General features: G+C 48.9%; 1 protein-coding gene across 6 annotated transcripts in view; it reads right to left on the bottom strand.

The window, feature by feature from the left end:
• Positions 1–17110, bottom strand: part of Ttc7b (tetratricopeptide repeat domain 7B) — a 223393-nt gene that overhangs the window by 28711 nt on the left and 177572 nt on the right. For 5 of the 6 annotated variants that reach the window (XM_074067331.1, XM_074067324.1, XM_074067326.1 and 2 more), the window contains 2 exons: positions 14015–14155; positions 250–452 (listed from right to left, as the gene is read on the bottom strand). In XM_074067331.1, coding sequence (XP_073923432.1) covers positions 250–452; positions 14015–14155 — 344 coding nt within the window. The remainder of the gene's footprint in view (positions 1–249; positions 453–14014; positions 14156–17110) is intronic. The other variant, XM_074067327.1, reaches the window with a different exon arrangement.

The raw sequence follows: 17110 nt of genomic DNA, 5'->3' as shown, positions 1-17110 counted from the left end.
CCAGAAAACCAGAGACCCTAACTGCCCCATGGCACCTAACAGGACCTTGGGCAGGGTGGCTATCACCCTGCATTGTCACTTCCCATTTGCATAAAACGCCACAGGAATAGCCAGCTGGCTTTGTACATTATGACAGCCTGGCAAGATGACTGTGGGAATCTGAGGGTTTAAAGGTCATGAGTCCCCCACTGCCTCCAACGGGAACACCAATCTAGGAGTGGGGGGGTCCCAGCCCAGGCCAAGACTCACCAGGCGCTGCATACTCTTCACGTGGGTGGGGCTGATGGATAAGGCTTCTTCATACCACCGCCGGGCTTCATCGAAGTTCCCTCGGAGCTCAGCAACCTGGCCCCGCATGTACAGGACATTGTGGGACATTGGGAAGAGGTTAGCAGCTTCTTGGGTACAGGCTGTGGCTTCTGCAGGCTTTCCAATGCCGATGTAGACCTCGGCTACAGGAGGAAAGCAGAGAACAGATGCTATCCTGGTTCTCTGCCATCAGAGGCTTGCAAGTGGCTATGATTCTGCTTGGAGAACTTTGCATTCCCCCATGGGAGTCTGGCAGGGCCCAGAGCCAGCTGATCCCCCACTTCTTGTGGACATGGCTGCCAACAGTTCCTTGTGCCCACTCCTGCCCAGGGAATCCAATCACTTCTGCTGTAGGTCTTGCAGGGCTGACACATGTCAGCACCAAGCAGAGGGGGTGAGGTCTGCCTGGGCTTTGCCTACAACCTCTGAGGACACCATCCCCAGGGCCCTTCTAAGGCCCCTCTGCATCTGGACAGAGGCTGGCCTCATCCTACCCTTTTCTCTGACTGCATGAGCACAGGGACAAGTAGACCAGAGACATACAGCCCCACATAGCACAGCAGTGTTCTGCCCTCTGGCCTATTATCCTGAAGCCAAAAGCATGCCGAGGGCAGCAGGCCGTGGCTTCCATGTTTAAAGGCATGAAACAAAATGGCCGCTCCAGCCTTTCCCAGAAAAAAGTGCACCCTGGAGATTCTTGACTATAAACATCAACAAAGTCTTTGATAAACCAAACTGCCACTTTCAAAACAAGCAGGAAAAACTTTCTGCCCATCACAGGCCTCAACTCTCCCAACTCTGCAGAGACTCGCAAGTTGCTCTGTAGCCCTGGCCTGGAAGCCCACTGTTCATTTCTATATGCCACCTCTCAGTCTCCCAAGTGGCCCACTCAGGTGTCCAGGTAGGAGTACCATGTCTCACCTCTCTGGTCTTTTCTCCCCAAGGCCTGTCTGAGTCTGACACCACCATCTTTCTCCTTGGCTGGGCCTGAGACTTTGAGGACATCTGAGTTCTCTCTCCTGTTCACTTCCGAGCTACCACAGTCACATCTGCCACGCCTCCTGGCCAGGGCTTTCCACACTGGCTGCTGTGCCCTGGGCTCTCTGACCCCTTTTCCCACGTGTAGGTCAGCCCCTTCTCAGTGCTTGCCTCAGTCCCTGGCTTCATCCCAGCAGTGAAAGATGTCTGCACCCCCACCTACAAACACGTACATAAAGTATAGGTAGGTGTACTATACAATGGCACACAGAACGGGAAAGTTAAACTGGACAGAAGCAAGCCTGTAATCCCAGTACTGGGGCAGCTAAGGCAGGAGGATAGAGAGTTCCAGGCCAGCCTGGGCCACATAGTGAGGCCCTGTCTCAAAAAACAAACAGTACAACAAAAAAGAGATAGAAATGCTAAAAGAACATGACCAAAACAATAAATAGAAAAGTTTTACTATTTGCCTCGTGCTTCTCTCCACTCTGCCTCCTGGAGCCCACGCTGGAAAGTTCTTCAGTCATGGCAGACCCTCCTTGAGGCCCTTCTCCCACTGCAGCCTCATAGCCAGCCTGCCCTCCACAGCTGCTAGAGCTCCACAGAGGTAGAGCTCTGGGGCAGCCATGTCACTGCTCAAATCCTTCCTTCCTGAAGGCCTTGCTGCCTTGGGTTCAGTTTTTCCTCCCAGGGCCATCCACTAGCCGGCTAACTTACCCTGCCACACCCCATTTGACACCTCTACTTCCTTTCCCTGCTTGATTTTACTTCGTGTGTCCCCACTAGAATGTAGGCTGTAGTGACACGAGAGCAGGGATCATGTTTGTGCTGTCCACTGCTGTGTCCCCACTGACCAGAGTAGTGCCCGGTACGCGGAGCTCAGTGCCTCGTGTGGGATGAATGAATGATGACAGCAAGGGTATTAGTAAATAGCTCCTGCTCATTAAACGTGGCTTTGTAATGGGAAAGCTCTCATCTCTCAGTTTATCTGCATGGTGATTCTGGTAGTGGTTACTGCTGTTTTATCCCCAATTGCACAGATGAGGAAACTGAGGCACAGTGAGGCTGAACTCAAGGTCCCAGAGCAGGTTAGAGGCAGTCTGGCTTGGGCCTGTGCTTAAGGCCTCCACAGAGAACAGAGTCTCCCCTGCCTTTGGAGCCCTTGGTGACTAGTCCCATGGCTCCTGCAACCTTTCTACTGCTTCCTGCACAGCTAGGCTCTGGTGTGGTCAGTGCTGCCTCCATATTAAGGAAGGTATTCCTGCCTCCACTCTTTTGTCTGCTGTGGCCTCTGTCCATAAAGCTGTCAGTCCAGTCTCCTTCAAGGCCCAGCTTGATGGGCACCATGCCTGGAGCCACCTCTGACCCTGCCTCTCCTGCTGCTGCAGCTCTCTGCTACCTGTGTCTGTCCCTATTAGTATGTTTGGAGGGTCCTAGGTCAGGGCACAGTCTCCCAGGACAGACTCTGGTGCAAACCTGTCCTTATAAATCCCCAGTCTCAGGTTTGGGTCTGGAGGCCAGGAAAAATGGCAGGTGTGGATGTCAGGGTCCCTGCTGCTGATCACTGAACCTAAGTCACCCTGGCCAGTCCCTCTCCTCAAGCACTCCCACTTGCCTAGTGACCGTGTTCACACCAAAGACTCAGGGGAAAGCCCTGGAGCAAGCAGGCCTAATTCTAGCTCAGTCCTGAACTTCCTTTCCAGCTTCCTGTCTGCCAGTCCCCTCCACAGTGGGAGCACAGAGAAGTGACAGACTGGTCCTAGGACTTGTAGAGGACAGTCCTGGAAGCTTGGGCAGTTCATACACAACTTCCTGAGCTCTAGGGTGGCAATGCCACAGCCATGCCAGTCTTAGCTTCTCAGGAGACTCAATGGGCACAACAGGGAGACATTTCTGTCCCTTGGTTTGGACCAGGCAAAACCCTGTCCACTCTGGGACATAAACACCCTCATAATGACACCATTAAGATTGTCCAATGTTCAGTTACACAATTCTCGAGGCACTGGCCAGACAAGATGAATGCACATCCACTGTGGTGTTAGGTTACCTGAGCATGGTGGCACCTTGGAGGTGGCACAGATGTTCTCTCAATGTACACTTGCCTCCTGACTTGCTTCTATTTTGGGGTAAGTCTGTGGACATTTCCAGGATCCCCCAGCCTACAGCTGTCTGTGGGTTGGTAAGGTATACTAAGTTCTCTCATCAAGCCCACTGGGAGAGAAGGGCCAGCTTGGGGGTGCAGGGACAGAAGGCTTCCAGAATGCTTATATGAAGAATCGACTGGGTAAGCCTTAAACACCACCTTGGCAGTGCTCATATAAGTCCTGTTCCATGGGAGTCCTCTGTGAGACCAAGTATGACACCAGCTACTTACTCATCACTACGTCTTTATAAGCCTCAGGCCTGATGCTGCCGCTCCTCCACACAGGAGGAAACAGAAGACAGGTGGACCCAGGCCAGGATGTGAAGGAGGGAGAAAGAGGCCTCCTCAGTGCCACAGAAGTTGTTTGAGGGGTCCATGACCCTGACAAGGCCTGTGCTCCTGAGGTAGATGTGGCAGAGAAGTGCATGACCTGCAGATGCTCCAAATCCCTCCAGCTTAAGCTCAAATGTAAGGACATGGGCACTACAATGATTTGGATGTAAAGTATCCCCCAAAAGGCTTATGTGTTAAAGGTTTGTCCCCTGCTGATGGTGCTATTGAGAGATGACTGGATCATGAGAGCGCTCACTCAACAATGTGCCAAGCCCCTGATGAGTTCATACTGGATGGGCTATTAGTAGGTGGGGCCTGGTTGTTGAAAGTGAGTCACTGGGGACATGCCTGACTTTCCCTCCCTCCTTCTCTGTCTGCCATGAAGTAAGCCTCTGTGCTCCACCACATGCTCTCCACCATGACGTTCTGACTCACCACAGCCTAAAAGCAATGGAGCTAGATGACCTTGAACTGAAACCCCTGAAGTTGTGAGCGAAAATAAATCTTGTTGTTTTCTCAGGTAGTTTGTCACAGCAACGGAAAAGTGACCAACACAGGTACAATGTCCTGTAGTGATTTTCAAGCTATTTTCACCAACAGAGCCTCTATTTTCGAAGGAGCTCTTAAGAAGAGGCAGCATAAGCGTGCTTATGATCCAATCACCTATCAGTAGGATGCTGCTGGGCACCCTAGAACTCTCAGTTTCCCATTTGTAAGGCACATTGTGCTAAGGGCCTGGAGGATTCTGTGCTTCCCCTGAGCCTTGTGTATATCCTGGGGCAAGTCAGATGGGGACCAGTCTTGGCCACACCTCCCCAGAGACAGTGGTAAGGTTCTAACAAGATGGTAGGATCCTACAGCCCAGGGTGAGTTGGGAAGGATGAGGACAATACTTGCTTAGCCTCACCCTTCCTGGATTTTGCAGAGGGGAAAGGAAGGTACAAAGAGGTAACATGACTGGGTGAGCCCTGCAGCTCTGTTTCTCTGACCCAGGACATATCGGGATCCAGGTCTGGCTTTCCATTTCACCAGGGATCTTTAATTCCCACTCTAAGAGGACACTCAAGTTGAATTGAACACACTGTCTTATGCTCCAGGAAGGAAGCTTTGGTAGTGGGATTTTCGGACTCAATCCAGGAGGCTGGGATAGAATTAAGGGAGGGAGAAGAAGAGATTAGTGAGGTTCCCCAACATCTCTGTGATCACCCCAGCATGCAGCCTTCTCTGGCGGAGTACATGGCTGGTCCCCAGAATACAAGGAGGCCACAGAGCATCACTGTGAGCTTGCACTGTGCATGAAGCCCTCTTCCCTGGAACTCCATGGCTCAGGCAAAGACCAAGGTCTCCCTAGAAGATGTGTCATGAACATCTATCCCTGATCCTGGGTGGAGGTCAACAGCCTCTCCTTTGCACTCATGTAGCACCTGAAATGACCTCTCTCATCAACTCAGTCATATCATTTTTGCTAGGGGACCCTCTGATCCTGCTGCCTGTTTCTGTCTGGGCCTCAGTTATGTGCCTATTCCTCTATTCGCCTCCTGGTTCTACCTAATTGTGGACTTTGGGGGGGAGGGGACTTAAGCCTGTTCACCTTGGCTTCTCTCTGTCCATAGCTCCCTGTCCAGTGTCCTGTCCCCTGGGTGCCTCATTTTCGGCTTGCTCTTCATGCAGACACATCGCTGGGCCCTGTCTCTGTAATAGGGAACCAGCAACGACATGGGCTGGGGAATTCAATTGTGCTGGGAGGCCCCAGGGAGCCCAGCTGAGAACAGAGGACAAGCCACATTCTTCCACCCAGCCTCCTGGGAATGAAGTTGGGATTCTGATCTCTACCTGCCTCCCTTGTCTTACTTGGTTTGGAATTCAGGAGGTAAAGAAAGGAGTATTACTTATACATTCCTAAAGCCCCCTTAGTAGAAACAGTATGTTTTTCTTCCCCACCAAATGTGGCAACTCCAAGTCACAATCATCTCTGCATCTTGTGCAGAGGACCCAGCACCTGGTAGGTGCTCAAGAAGAGCCTGCAGGTACATAAACCCTGAACAAGTGTCAGAGAGGGTGACCACTTCTGAGGCACAGGTTGCCAAAGTCAGCCAAAAGCTAGAGACGCTACAGTGGCTGAAATTTCCCTGTCCCTTTCATCAGGGCTAAGTTCAAGTTTGAAAAATAAAGGGCGTTGTGAGCTTATTAAGAGTCTAAGAACTTGTACAGAGTGAAGCAGGCTCTGGGAGTTTAGAGCCACTCAGCCAGGAGGAGAGCATTCTACAGTGGGCAGCTCTGGAGAGGTTACAGGGATAGATATTCTTCCCAGTCAGTGGCAAATGACAGCCTTTAACCACAGGTAAGGGACTACTCAAGGTCACGGCCACTTCCCTCCTCATTCTTAGAGCTTGTCTGAGCTGAGCGTCCTCTTTGGAATCCTAGGTCCAGCCTTGCTATCAAGTTATTATGAAAAATGTTGGAATAAAATCTCCCCCTCTGTGTACAAACCTTCAGTGGTTCCCTGTTGCAGGTGAATGAAATCCAAATGTTTGAGCTTAGCATTCAAAACCAGGGCCCTGCTAACTTCCCAACCACTCCCACCATCCCCTGCTGCACTATGCACACATGCTCACCAAGATCTAAGGCCCTCTACCAGGACTATTTCTCTGCCCACATGCCTCTCACTCCTCGCTTTGCTCTTGACCTGCTCAGACACTCAGGACACACCACTCTTCTCCTCCAGTCCCTCCATGCCATCCAGGACATCCTCGTCGTCTCCCCACAAGATGCCTTGCTCAAGGAGGGCTGGGGGGAACCTGTCCCTCTTTGTGCTGTCATGTCCTTAACTCTTGCTTGCAAGCAGAAGGCCTTCTGCAACTGCCTACTTACTGAAGCAAGTTCAGAATGTGGACGCCTGAGGACTGTGCCTTTCTCAGCCAAAGTGGTGTTCCCAGCAGGGGGCCTGGTACTGGAGGAACTCCAAATCCCATCAGTTTCCTCATCCATCCATTCACTTAACACTTGTCCGGTCCTGCTTTGTATCAGCTATGATGGTGCAGGTCGAGCACTGCATACAGGTGTGGGATTGAGTGCTGAAGTCAAGCCTGGATTCTGCTGCAGGCTGTGTGCCTGGCACAGCTGTGTCAGCACTGAGGAGCAGAAGGAAGCCCTTTTCTGATCACAATGTGCCTTTGGCTAGCCAAGTTTTCTCCCTTGGGGAGCTTACGTTACCCAGAGGGGACACCTTTTTTGGAAACTCACACAAAGCAGCAGTCTGTGTTAGAGGCAGCCCTGAGAACTGTGTCTAGGTCAAGCACTGGCAGATCTTCCATGTAACTCACAGCTGCTCCTTGTGCATGGCAGGCCAGCAGACAGGCAGAAAGGTAGGCTGGCAGACTCTCTAACCCATCAAATCATTTAGCTTACCCCAAACCTACAGAGAGACACCAGGGAGGCCAGGAGCATCTCAACTAAGTGTACTCTGGGTGACTAAAGCACAGAAGGTGCCCCTACAAACTTATTTTTTAATTCAAAGATCAGAAGGAAGGCAAAGAGAGAAGAGTCATGAGTTCTGATGGGTTTACTGTCACCCTTCCAGCTATCACGACCTAGGAGAGGCCTCCATTCTCCTCAGCTCCTGCTGCACTGGTGCTGTGCTCTCTGTCAAGGGAGGGGTGGGCAATGGGAGGAGGAAGACATTCTATTTTCAGCTGTGGCTGCACCCTGAGCACCTCTGCGCCAGGTCCGAATCTGGACCCTGCAGTCCCCAACCTGAACACGGTCCAGGTCCCATTCTCACTGAGGCCCAGCCAGCCTTTGCTAGGGTGTTAGCTGCATGACTGCCACTTATCTCTGAGTCTGCATCTGTCTGTGCAGGTCTGTCAAGAGTGACCCCTTCCCCAAGTCCTCAGTGGTACAGTAGGACATGCTCATTCCCAAGCTGACTAGTGACTTACTTCATCCCTTCTGGGTTGTGACCCTGATCCTCTGACTCCTGATCTTTCCCCAGTTGCTCTCAAAACCTTGGCAACCTTGACTCCCTTGACTCATCAGAGAAGCCAGAAGCCAGCAGAAGAGACCTTATGCCTTTCCCTGCCACCAAATCGACAAGCCCACCTGTGTCCTCTGCACCTGTCCACTGTGTTCCCTGCTGGGGTGCAGGGTCACTTGCTTTGCCTGGGATCCAGGCCCTGTCACTGTCCTACCTTCTCGAGGACTTCACACCTCCACACATCCCCTCTCTCTACTGGATGCTGAGACTTCTGTGCCTGCCTCTTGCACACCTGGTCTTCTTTTTCCCCTCCCTCCTCCCCAGCTCCCCGACCCTGCTCCACAGGTCTTCTTGCAATGATGGTGCACCTTTCTACCTCCACTTCCCCACTGGCCACCCACTCTGCACCCCATGTCAGATGGCTTCTAACTCTACCACTCCACCGAAACCAGTCTTCTTCTGGTCCCCAGCAACTCTTCTCCACCGGATCCCAAAGCGATTTGTTTGCACCATACTTAACTCCAGCATTTCCTGCTGGCCGCGTCATCCTTCAGGACGGTGACTTCACTAGTGTTTAGGTGCTTGCTGTGTGCAAGCACACCACATATGTGATCTTGTGTGACCGTCCCAACGTCTTCATGTTGCAGAGTGGCATACTAGCTTGAGTGGGAGTAGAAGTAACTTGCTGGTTGAGTCCTGAGTCCAAGCCCTTGATGGCACTGCACAGGCCCCTGCCTAAATAGCTTCCCCACCCCTGGCTGCTATGATGCCATCCGTCCAGCTGGCCATTCCCTTTCAGTTTCTGTGGCTTTCCCTGTCCTCCCCAAACATTAAGTGTGGAGGGGTTCGGGTCTCAGGCTGACCCTTTCTCTTCTCCACCTTCATTCTCTTCTTAGGCCTCCTTACCACATCTGTTAGTTACCCATCCCCACATTTAGCTAGAAGGAGTTTTTAAAATGTTGGTCGGATCGTCTCATACCCCTGCTTGAAGTCCTTTGCTTGCTTTTCAAAGAGCCTAACACAGCTACGGGGGACACAGTTCAGTCTGACCCCAGACCTCGCTTTCTCCCCTCAGATCACAGCATTGCATAGTCTTTAGGCTTCGTGCCCAGAGTCCTCCACTGCTCAGAGCTCATGCTGCCTCCAGACCTCACTGGGCTGTGCTGTGCTTGCCTCCCCCATGTCCCCTGACCAGTGCTAACCATTCTTCTAGTCTCCGCTCAACATGCACAGGCTTCTTCTGCCACCCTGCTTGGGATGGCCTTTGGTTTCCTAGGGTCGCAGGAGCTGCACTGCTTGTTCCTGCCACTTGGCACTGTGGGAGTTGCAGCCTTTTGTAACTGTTTTGTTTTGTATCTGGAACCCTAGGAAGGCAGGGATCGCGCCTGTCTCCATGACTACTGATGCTTGGAGATGACTGCGTTAAACAACTGAGCACATATTGAGGGTGAGAACAGGGTTTCGGGCCACATTAGTTGGCTCTGAATTCAGGTTTCCCAATGTGTGAGCCATGTAACCTCAGGCAAGTGACTGAGGCTGTGCCTCAGTTTCTTCCTCTGGGATGAATAAGGTGATGAAGGGTATCCATCCTATGCAAGGTTATGAGGATGAAATAAGTAAAGACATACTACGTCCTTGGAATAACATCTGACATATACACTGTGCTTGCTAAGTGTCAGCTATCTGCAAGTTGAGACTATTAGCCAAAACCCTTCTAGAAGGGAAAAGGGGCTTGAGGAGCAGAACTGATCTATGTAGACCAGGCCCATATGTGGCCAGGGCTGACCCTCCAGACTCAGCATTCTCTCTCACAGGCATGTCCTGTGCAGAAGCCCACATGCTACCTGTCTTCATTCTTTATCTCATTGGGTGGTCAAGCCACAGGGTCACCCCTTGACCCTACTGATGACACCTCTGGTTCCTGGGAGGAGCCAGAGAGTGGGGAAGGATGGATGGGCCAGGCCAGGACAGGGTCAAGGAATCTGTGAGAGTATCATAGCTTTAAATTCCCAGCAGAAATCAGAAAATCTGATCTTGCATATCTAAGAATAGCTTCTGGTTTCGGCTGTGAGAGGTGCCAAAGTGAAAGCTATAATTATTAGTAAGTAACAAGCAGAAACTGACCACCTGCCACCCCAATGTGGGAATTGAAAGATGGGTGCCAAGAAGCTGCTTGGTTCTGAAGGGCCCTGGTTCAATTACTATGGCTGTTTGAGTTCTGATGGCCAACAGCGAGGCTTGCAGCCTTCAAAAAGGGAAGTGCGTGGTTGGGGGGCTCCATGCTGAGGCTCTCCCGGTTCTGCCCTGGGAAGAGTACATGGTGCTCACCAATGTCTACTGGGGTCCCCCTGCCTCAGAGTAGAGGGGAGACCCTCCCTCTGCCCTTCTTTACAAAACACTATGTACAAATGGCACCATGAGATACTAGTACTTTCAAGAAGAGACTGAAAAAATTGATAGCTGCTTTCTAAATATGTGATGCCATACAGAAAGATTAATAAATATATTTTAAGAGCTGTTTGGAAAAAACACAAAGAAAATTAAAATGAGGGAAATACTAGCATACCTATCGGAGACACAAGGCAAATTTATTACACTCTGACATATAATAAATGCTTGTAAGAAAAGATGAAAAGCTCAATATCTAGGAAATGGGCAAAAGCCACGAGCAGCCAATGGAAACACCATTTCTTCACGTATCAGACTGGCAAAGATGGAGGATTTTGAGACTCTGTGGTATTGGCAAGGAAATGAGAAAATGGACATTCACACGTTGATTGGGATAGAAATTGGTGTGGTTCTATGGAAGGCAAATCAATATAAATTAAAGACACCCACCCTTTGACCCATCAGTGCCACTTTTTGGAGTTTATCTTAGAGACATAGAAAATGTATTTCAGGATACTTATTGAAACATTGTGTGTAATGGCAATAATCTAAACACTAATTAATATGTGCTGGTTAAATTATGGTGCTTCCGTTACATGGGTGCATACTAAACGCTGTAAAAAGGGTGAGCCAGCCTTGTATGTGCTGATATCCAACTCTCCCAGACACTGTGTTATGAGGGCACATGGACAAATCACAGAGTGGATAAAAGCTCCAGAAGGAACACAAAACTGCTACCAGGGGCTCCTATAACAGGTGACTGAGCCCTGGGGATAGGAGGAGCCTTTTAACTTTACATCTTTTTTTTCACCTTTTCAACTATGTACTACAAGAGTGTGCTGTATTTGTTTGAAAACAATTTAAATAAAATTGTGACACTGGTTACAAAGCAAGGAACAAACGTACAACCCAGGCTGGATGACCACCAGACGTCCTGGTGAAAAAGTCTGAGACTATGGTTTCAGGGATGTCCAGGATCGAAGAGGAGACATAGAGGGAAGGGGACACGCACCACATAGAGGGAGGGTGTGTGTTCAAGCATCGCTGTCTTCCTGAGTACATGCTCCCAGCTGGAACTTTGGCCAGTTTCCTCACTGAGTGGCAGGAGACTCAAGTGTCCTGCTCATCATCTTCCCATCAAATGCATATAGAAGTGTCCCCCAAACCTTCTAATGTAGCAGGCTGGAATCTGAGACCATCTCAGGATGACCCTTCCTGAAAAACTCAAATCTGGACCATCTGCACCATGGGCTCCTATCACTAGCTCCCACTATACTTAGAAAAACAATCAAGAGAGGACAGGGTAAATACAATTAAGATACATCATAAGCACAAATGTAAATGTCACAATGAAACCCCTCTTTACAACTCATATATGCTAATAAAAATTTTCATCATAAAAAAATCAACCAAGAGAGAACAGGCCCACAAATGCCGTAGAAACACCACAACATTGGGTGTTAGGTCTTGATCTGCTTTCTCTAAAGTTTGCAGAATTGATGGAGTCTGGCAGCATTGCTGTAGCTGACAGTGGACATGGAAAGCAGATGTTACCTGGTTCTCATGAACTGTCAAAAAATGAGGTCACTTTTATTTTGCCTCTCAGAGCAGTGAGCTCAAATCACACATGATAAGTCCTAATAGTTCAGTGGAAGCTGTTTTCTTCTAAAATTTCCTCTTTAAAAACTATGTGAATATATGACAGGATTCTAAAATCTTGATTCAGACAGTCATTGCTTTGGAAAGAGTCAATGTGGTACAAATTCTAAGAAGATTCTACTTTTCTCCATCCATTCATGCCACATGCACTGTTTATTATGTGTGTACAAGCACGTCTGCCTAGAGGCTATAAGCAAGTATAGCACTTGCTTTTCCTAGTTCAGTTCCACTCACTTGTAGAATGTAAAGCCATACCCACTGACCAGTAATGGCACCTTTATTTTGTCCTAGAGGCCATGACAATGAGAAATGGAGCTTCTGTGATTATGTAAAATTCAAGGATAGCTCCTAACAGAATCTTAGTCATTGAGTTCTTCAATGGCCTAATAAGCAGCTATAAAATTTCCTCACCAAGAGTCATGGCAGGTCACGCAAAGAGGGGCAAAGTGCCTGGATAGCTGAGTGAGGGGCAGCAGCTGCCAGGCAGAGCTCTCTGGAGCCTTACGGCCCTCAGATCATCAAGTTTTCCAAGAACCAAGCAGGAGAAGCAGCAGCTGTGAAGTCAGGAGCAGTTCCACCTGGAAGCAATACTTCCATTCCTAGGCTTTACGCCTTAGCCCTTCCCAAACTCAATTTCAAGTCTGCTTTGAAAGACAGCCCCGCCCTCGCCAGTCCTGTGTGTTTAGTCAGGCTTCCCTGGCTTGAACACTAGACCACACTCCTTTCCTGTCTGGTCTCCAGGGTCACTGTTCACGGAGGTGACTGAGCAGGATGGTTATTCTGGCAGAGAGCCAGGGAGGAGGCCTTCCTGCTGGGCCCTGGCCCTCTGAGGCAGCCTGCCTGTGACCTCTCTGGGCGCAGGGCTCAAGGCTACGGAGCATATGCAGCAGGGAAGAACAATTGCACATGCATGAATCAGCCCTCTTTTGTACTTCTGCTCAGAAGAATATAATTTGTAAATTTACGGTAGTTCTTATAGCTCAATTAAAGATGCCAACACAGAAAATGCTGACTGAGCTAGGCTCTGTGACTGCCAAAGCCAGGTAAGTCCAGCCACTCTTTCACACACATAGGACTGCCAATGGTGACACAAGGTTGAGCATCACACAACTGGCCTTGGCAAAGGAGTAATCAGATGGACAACTGGTAGGTCATGTGCACCCTTTATAGCCACATTTGGACTCTCAGACCCCACCCTGAGGGTCGAGCCTCAGAAGGCTCATCCAGATATGCAGATCAATGATAAAACATGAGGGGCAGAAATTACTTTTCATGCAGAAATAGAAACATGCAAGTACATCAGCAGGCATCATTTGCCTGGGAGCACTGTACCGTGGGATTATGGCTCAAATGCCCAGTGTTGGACTTACTTGTGGGTTCCCAGCTGTGCAGCAGCATGGCTGAGGCAGCCGACTGCCACAAAAAACCAAGGCAGGGGCGACTGTCCCTGCCTCTGGACCAGTTTTCCAATCACTGGCAGTTGCTACTGCCTCCCTCTCTGTGGGTGACTGGGGTGCCATCAGAGGGGAGTGGGGATACCAACCGCGTTGCCTTGCCCTGGCTTCGATAAAGGCATCTGTGTCATCAGTGCCCCTCATCCCCTCTCCTGAAGACTTGCCTGCTGAGAAGTGGTAAGCATGATACTTGTTAACCTAGGAGACACTTTTGTTTTTGTTTTGTTTGTTTGTGTGTGTGGTATTGGGGGGTTTGAACTCAAGGCTTTGCGTGTGCTAGGCAGGTTCTTTACCACTTGAGTCACATCCCTACCCAAGGCAGATGCCATTGTAACCCCAGTGTGCAGATGAAGATACTGAGGCCAAGAGGTAAAGACAGAACTCAGTTCTTCCCAGCTGGAAAGTAGCATATCTAGGATTCCACTTAAGTCACCCACAAAGACAGACGGGGGTATATCCCTGCACCCTACATGGCAAGCTCCCCAGAAGTCCTGAGTCTGGTTCACAAAAGCTCTCCTAGATGCCTGCTCTGGGCCAGGGGTAGAGCAGGGAGGGCAGGGGAGACACAGAGTAACTCCTGGTCCTTGTACAAAAGCAGTACCTGTTTGGTGTTTAGTCAAGCACCAAACAAAAGCTTTGGTTTCTCACAACCCATGAGGGGTCCTGGGCTCACTGACAAGTAAGAGTCTGCAGGAGCCTGCAGCCTCTTCCCAGCAAGGGATTGCTGGACGGGGTAGGTGGGTGGAGGAGCCCATGCAGGAGCGAGCAGAGTGGTACCTGCATGGAGCCAGATCTGTGCCAGTGTCATCCAGGGATGCAGCGGGCCCTGTTTGGGGGCACTGCTCTGCAGAGATGAGGCCACTTCTGACAGTGCCTGCTCCACTCTTGAGGCTGCTACCGATGTGGCATGGATGGAGCCTGTGGGAGGTTTCAAGTAGATAGGATCAGGAGTGAAAAGGTGGAGAACCAAATCACACAACCAACAGACGAGCCCTCCCATACACAGACGCCAGTGCGAACGTACACACGCCCCTTTCCCCAGGATGTTTCTGAGTTACTGTTCATGAGGAAATGGGGACAACTGTTATGGCTGGAACCTTTCTTCCATCCTGTTGCTTAGCTGATCCTTTAGTCAACACACAGGGCACATGCTATGCTAAGCGCTCCCTCAGGAGCTCAGTGGCACAGTGTGAGTGCAGGGCAGGAAGGAAGTTCAGCTAGACACACAGCAGGGATACAAGTGTTAACAAATGGCATACCCAGGGCCTACGAAGGGATGGTCCAAAACACCCTGTGAGGGCCACCCTCACCTCCTGGGTGGTGTTTGGGTAGATGGCTGGCCATTCTCAGGACAAATTCACTTCCCATTGTACCAGTGCAGCCTGGCCTTCGAGAGGTGGGCAACACCTTGCACTGGGAACCATGTTCTATGTAGCAAAGAACACTTTTCCCCTGTTGATAGCAGATTTCTATTCTTTTTTTTTGGCTGCACTGGGATTTGAACTCAGGGCCTCACACTTGCTAGGCAGGCGTACTCTACCACTTAAGCCATGCCCTCAGACCCTTTTTGCTTTTTAGTTATTTTTCAGGCAGAGTCTTTTATTTTTGCCTGGAGCCGGCTTCAGACTGCAATCCTTCTACCTATGGCTTCCCCATAGCTGGGATCACTGGTGTGCACCACCATGCACAGTTTATTGGTTGCTAACTGTTTGCCCAGGCTGGCCTCCAACAGTGATCTTCTTGCTCTCTGATTCTCACATAGCAGATATCTATTCTTAAGACTAGTACTGGATTAGTGGAGGATGGCTCACAGCAAAGATGTTTGGGGCTCAGAACACACACCCAACTATCATGTAAAACCTGCTGTTCTGAAAGGCTAAGGAAAGGGTCCATTCAACACATTCATCAGGCCCAAAGACATAGGTGTGGTGGTGAGTCAAAATGGAATGGTGATCCATGGAGATCGTGATGACTAGAGACTACCTCCTTAAACAGGGGCCTGTCCCTCACCTCTTTCCAGTATTTACTCTTAGAGGTATGGTTTCAGAAATTTAAAACTATCAATATTTATACTGACCAGCAGCATTCTTAATTATAATTCATCAGGAAGTTTAGTATAGAGAAAAACATTTCAGCATCACTAGTGGGAACTATCAACTGTCCTGAAGTTTAAAACAGCGATAATATGTAAAGGTAAATGCTGACTATGAAGGTAAACTGAGTTCATTAGACTCAGGATAATATAAAATTGTGAGCAAAAAATTATCTTAGCTGAGCTTTCAAATGTACCATAATTTAAAGGATTTATAAACTGGGCATGGTGGTACATACCTGTAATCCCAGTACTCAGGAGGCAGAAGCAGGAGGATCATGGAGTTTGAGACTAGCCTGAGCTATATAGCATAGCAAGACTCGGTCTCAGACAAACAAACAAACAAACAAACAAACCCTAAAACCAAACCAAAAAAGGATTTTCAATAGCTAGCCTTCCGACTGTGCCATAGTGATAATAACATGAACTTCTCAAATTCTTTGGTGGGGGTTTGGTGGATGGAAGACAAAATCTACTAAAGACCTTCCATCTTCAGAGAATAATCCACAGGCAGACAGGACACCCAGGAGGAAGCAGCCTCAGAAAAGACCTCGGAGTCATAGAGAGGGAAACATGCAAGGAAACTGAGGCCTAGATAAAAGATTCTAACTGATGGCTTTTGATGTGGAGAGCCTTTGGAGTCTGGCTATGAATCGACCCTAGTTAGACAAAGTATATCTAACTCTATTTAAAAAAAATCTTAATAGCAAAATGATTAAAATGCTACAGGTAATTTTGGTCTTACTTTGTTTTAAACTTTTTTATAGAATTAATACTTGAAACTTTGATGACAAGGACCTGATGTAGTTTCCCTGACATTTTCAGTAGCAATGATCAGCTAAATAAATGAATAATCTGGAGGCCATTGGTGCCATACTCTGCTATTACTAAGCTGGCTTGGCTTCTCACTGACTACCTTGAACAGTGGCCCTCAACCTTGACTCCACACGCAATCACTTGGGACTTAAAAAATCTTGACACAGCAACATTCCAGACCAAACAAGCCATAACTCTATGGCTGGTCACCTCAAGTGGTTCTAACAAGCAGCTAAGACTGAGAACCACTTGCCTGGAGGGACAGGAACAGATAATACAAATGTTTGGTCAAGAAAAACCTGGGCACAGGCTGGCAGCCTGAGCTCTCCTGCTTGCTTGTAGCCCAACAGTCACCTGGGGAACAGAGTTCCAAGAAGACCTCATTCTCTGGAATAGTGCTTCTCAGGTTCCTTGGTTCAGAATCCCTTTGGACTTTGGAAAACTGTTAAAGATTCTAAAGAGATTTAGTGGATTTTTATCTATAACATTTACCACATTAGAAACTAAAACTTAGATGTTTAAAACATTCAGGTTTTCTTTTTTTGTACTGGGATTTGAACAAAGGGCCTTGTGCTTGCTTGGCCAGTACTATATCATTTGAATCATACCTCCAGACCTTTTTACTTTAGGTTATTTTTCAGATAGGATCTCACTTTTTGCCCAGGGTCCACCTTGAACCCTGATCCTCCTACTTACAAGCCCCTGCTTAGCTGGGATGACAGGCACATGCCACCACACTTAGCTTGTTTTGTTGAGGTGGGGCTCAAGAACTTTTTCCTTGGACTGTCCTCAAATCACAATCATCCCGATCTCTGCTTCCTAGGCATCCCAACTTGCTGGGATAACAGATGTGAGCCACTGTGCCTGGCTAAAATATTCAGTTCTTAAAGTCATTAAATAATAATAAATTACTGCTACAGAAAAATTCTACAAATTCTCTACCACATTCTATGGATCCTTTGCTA

The sequence above is a fragment of the Castor canadensis genome, chromosome 3 (assembly GCF_047511655.1).
Source record: "Castor canadensis chromosome 3, mCasCan1.hap1v2, whole genome shotgun sequence".
In the NCBI taxonomy this organism is placed as follows: domain Eukaryota; kingdom Metazoa; phylum Chordata; class Mammalia; order Rodentia; family Castoridae; genus Castor; species Castor canadensis.
The sequence above is the reverse complement of the archived record's forward strand: the minus strand, read 5'-3'. Positions and strand labels throughout refer to the sequence as shown.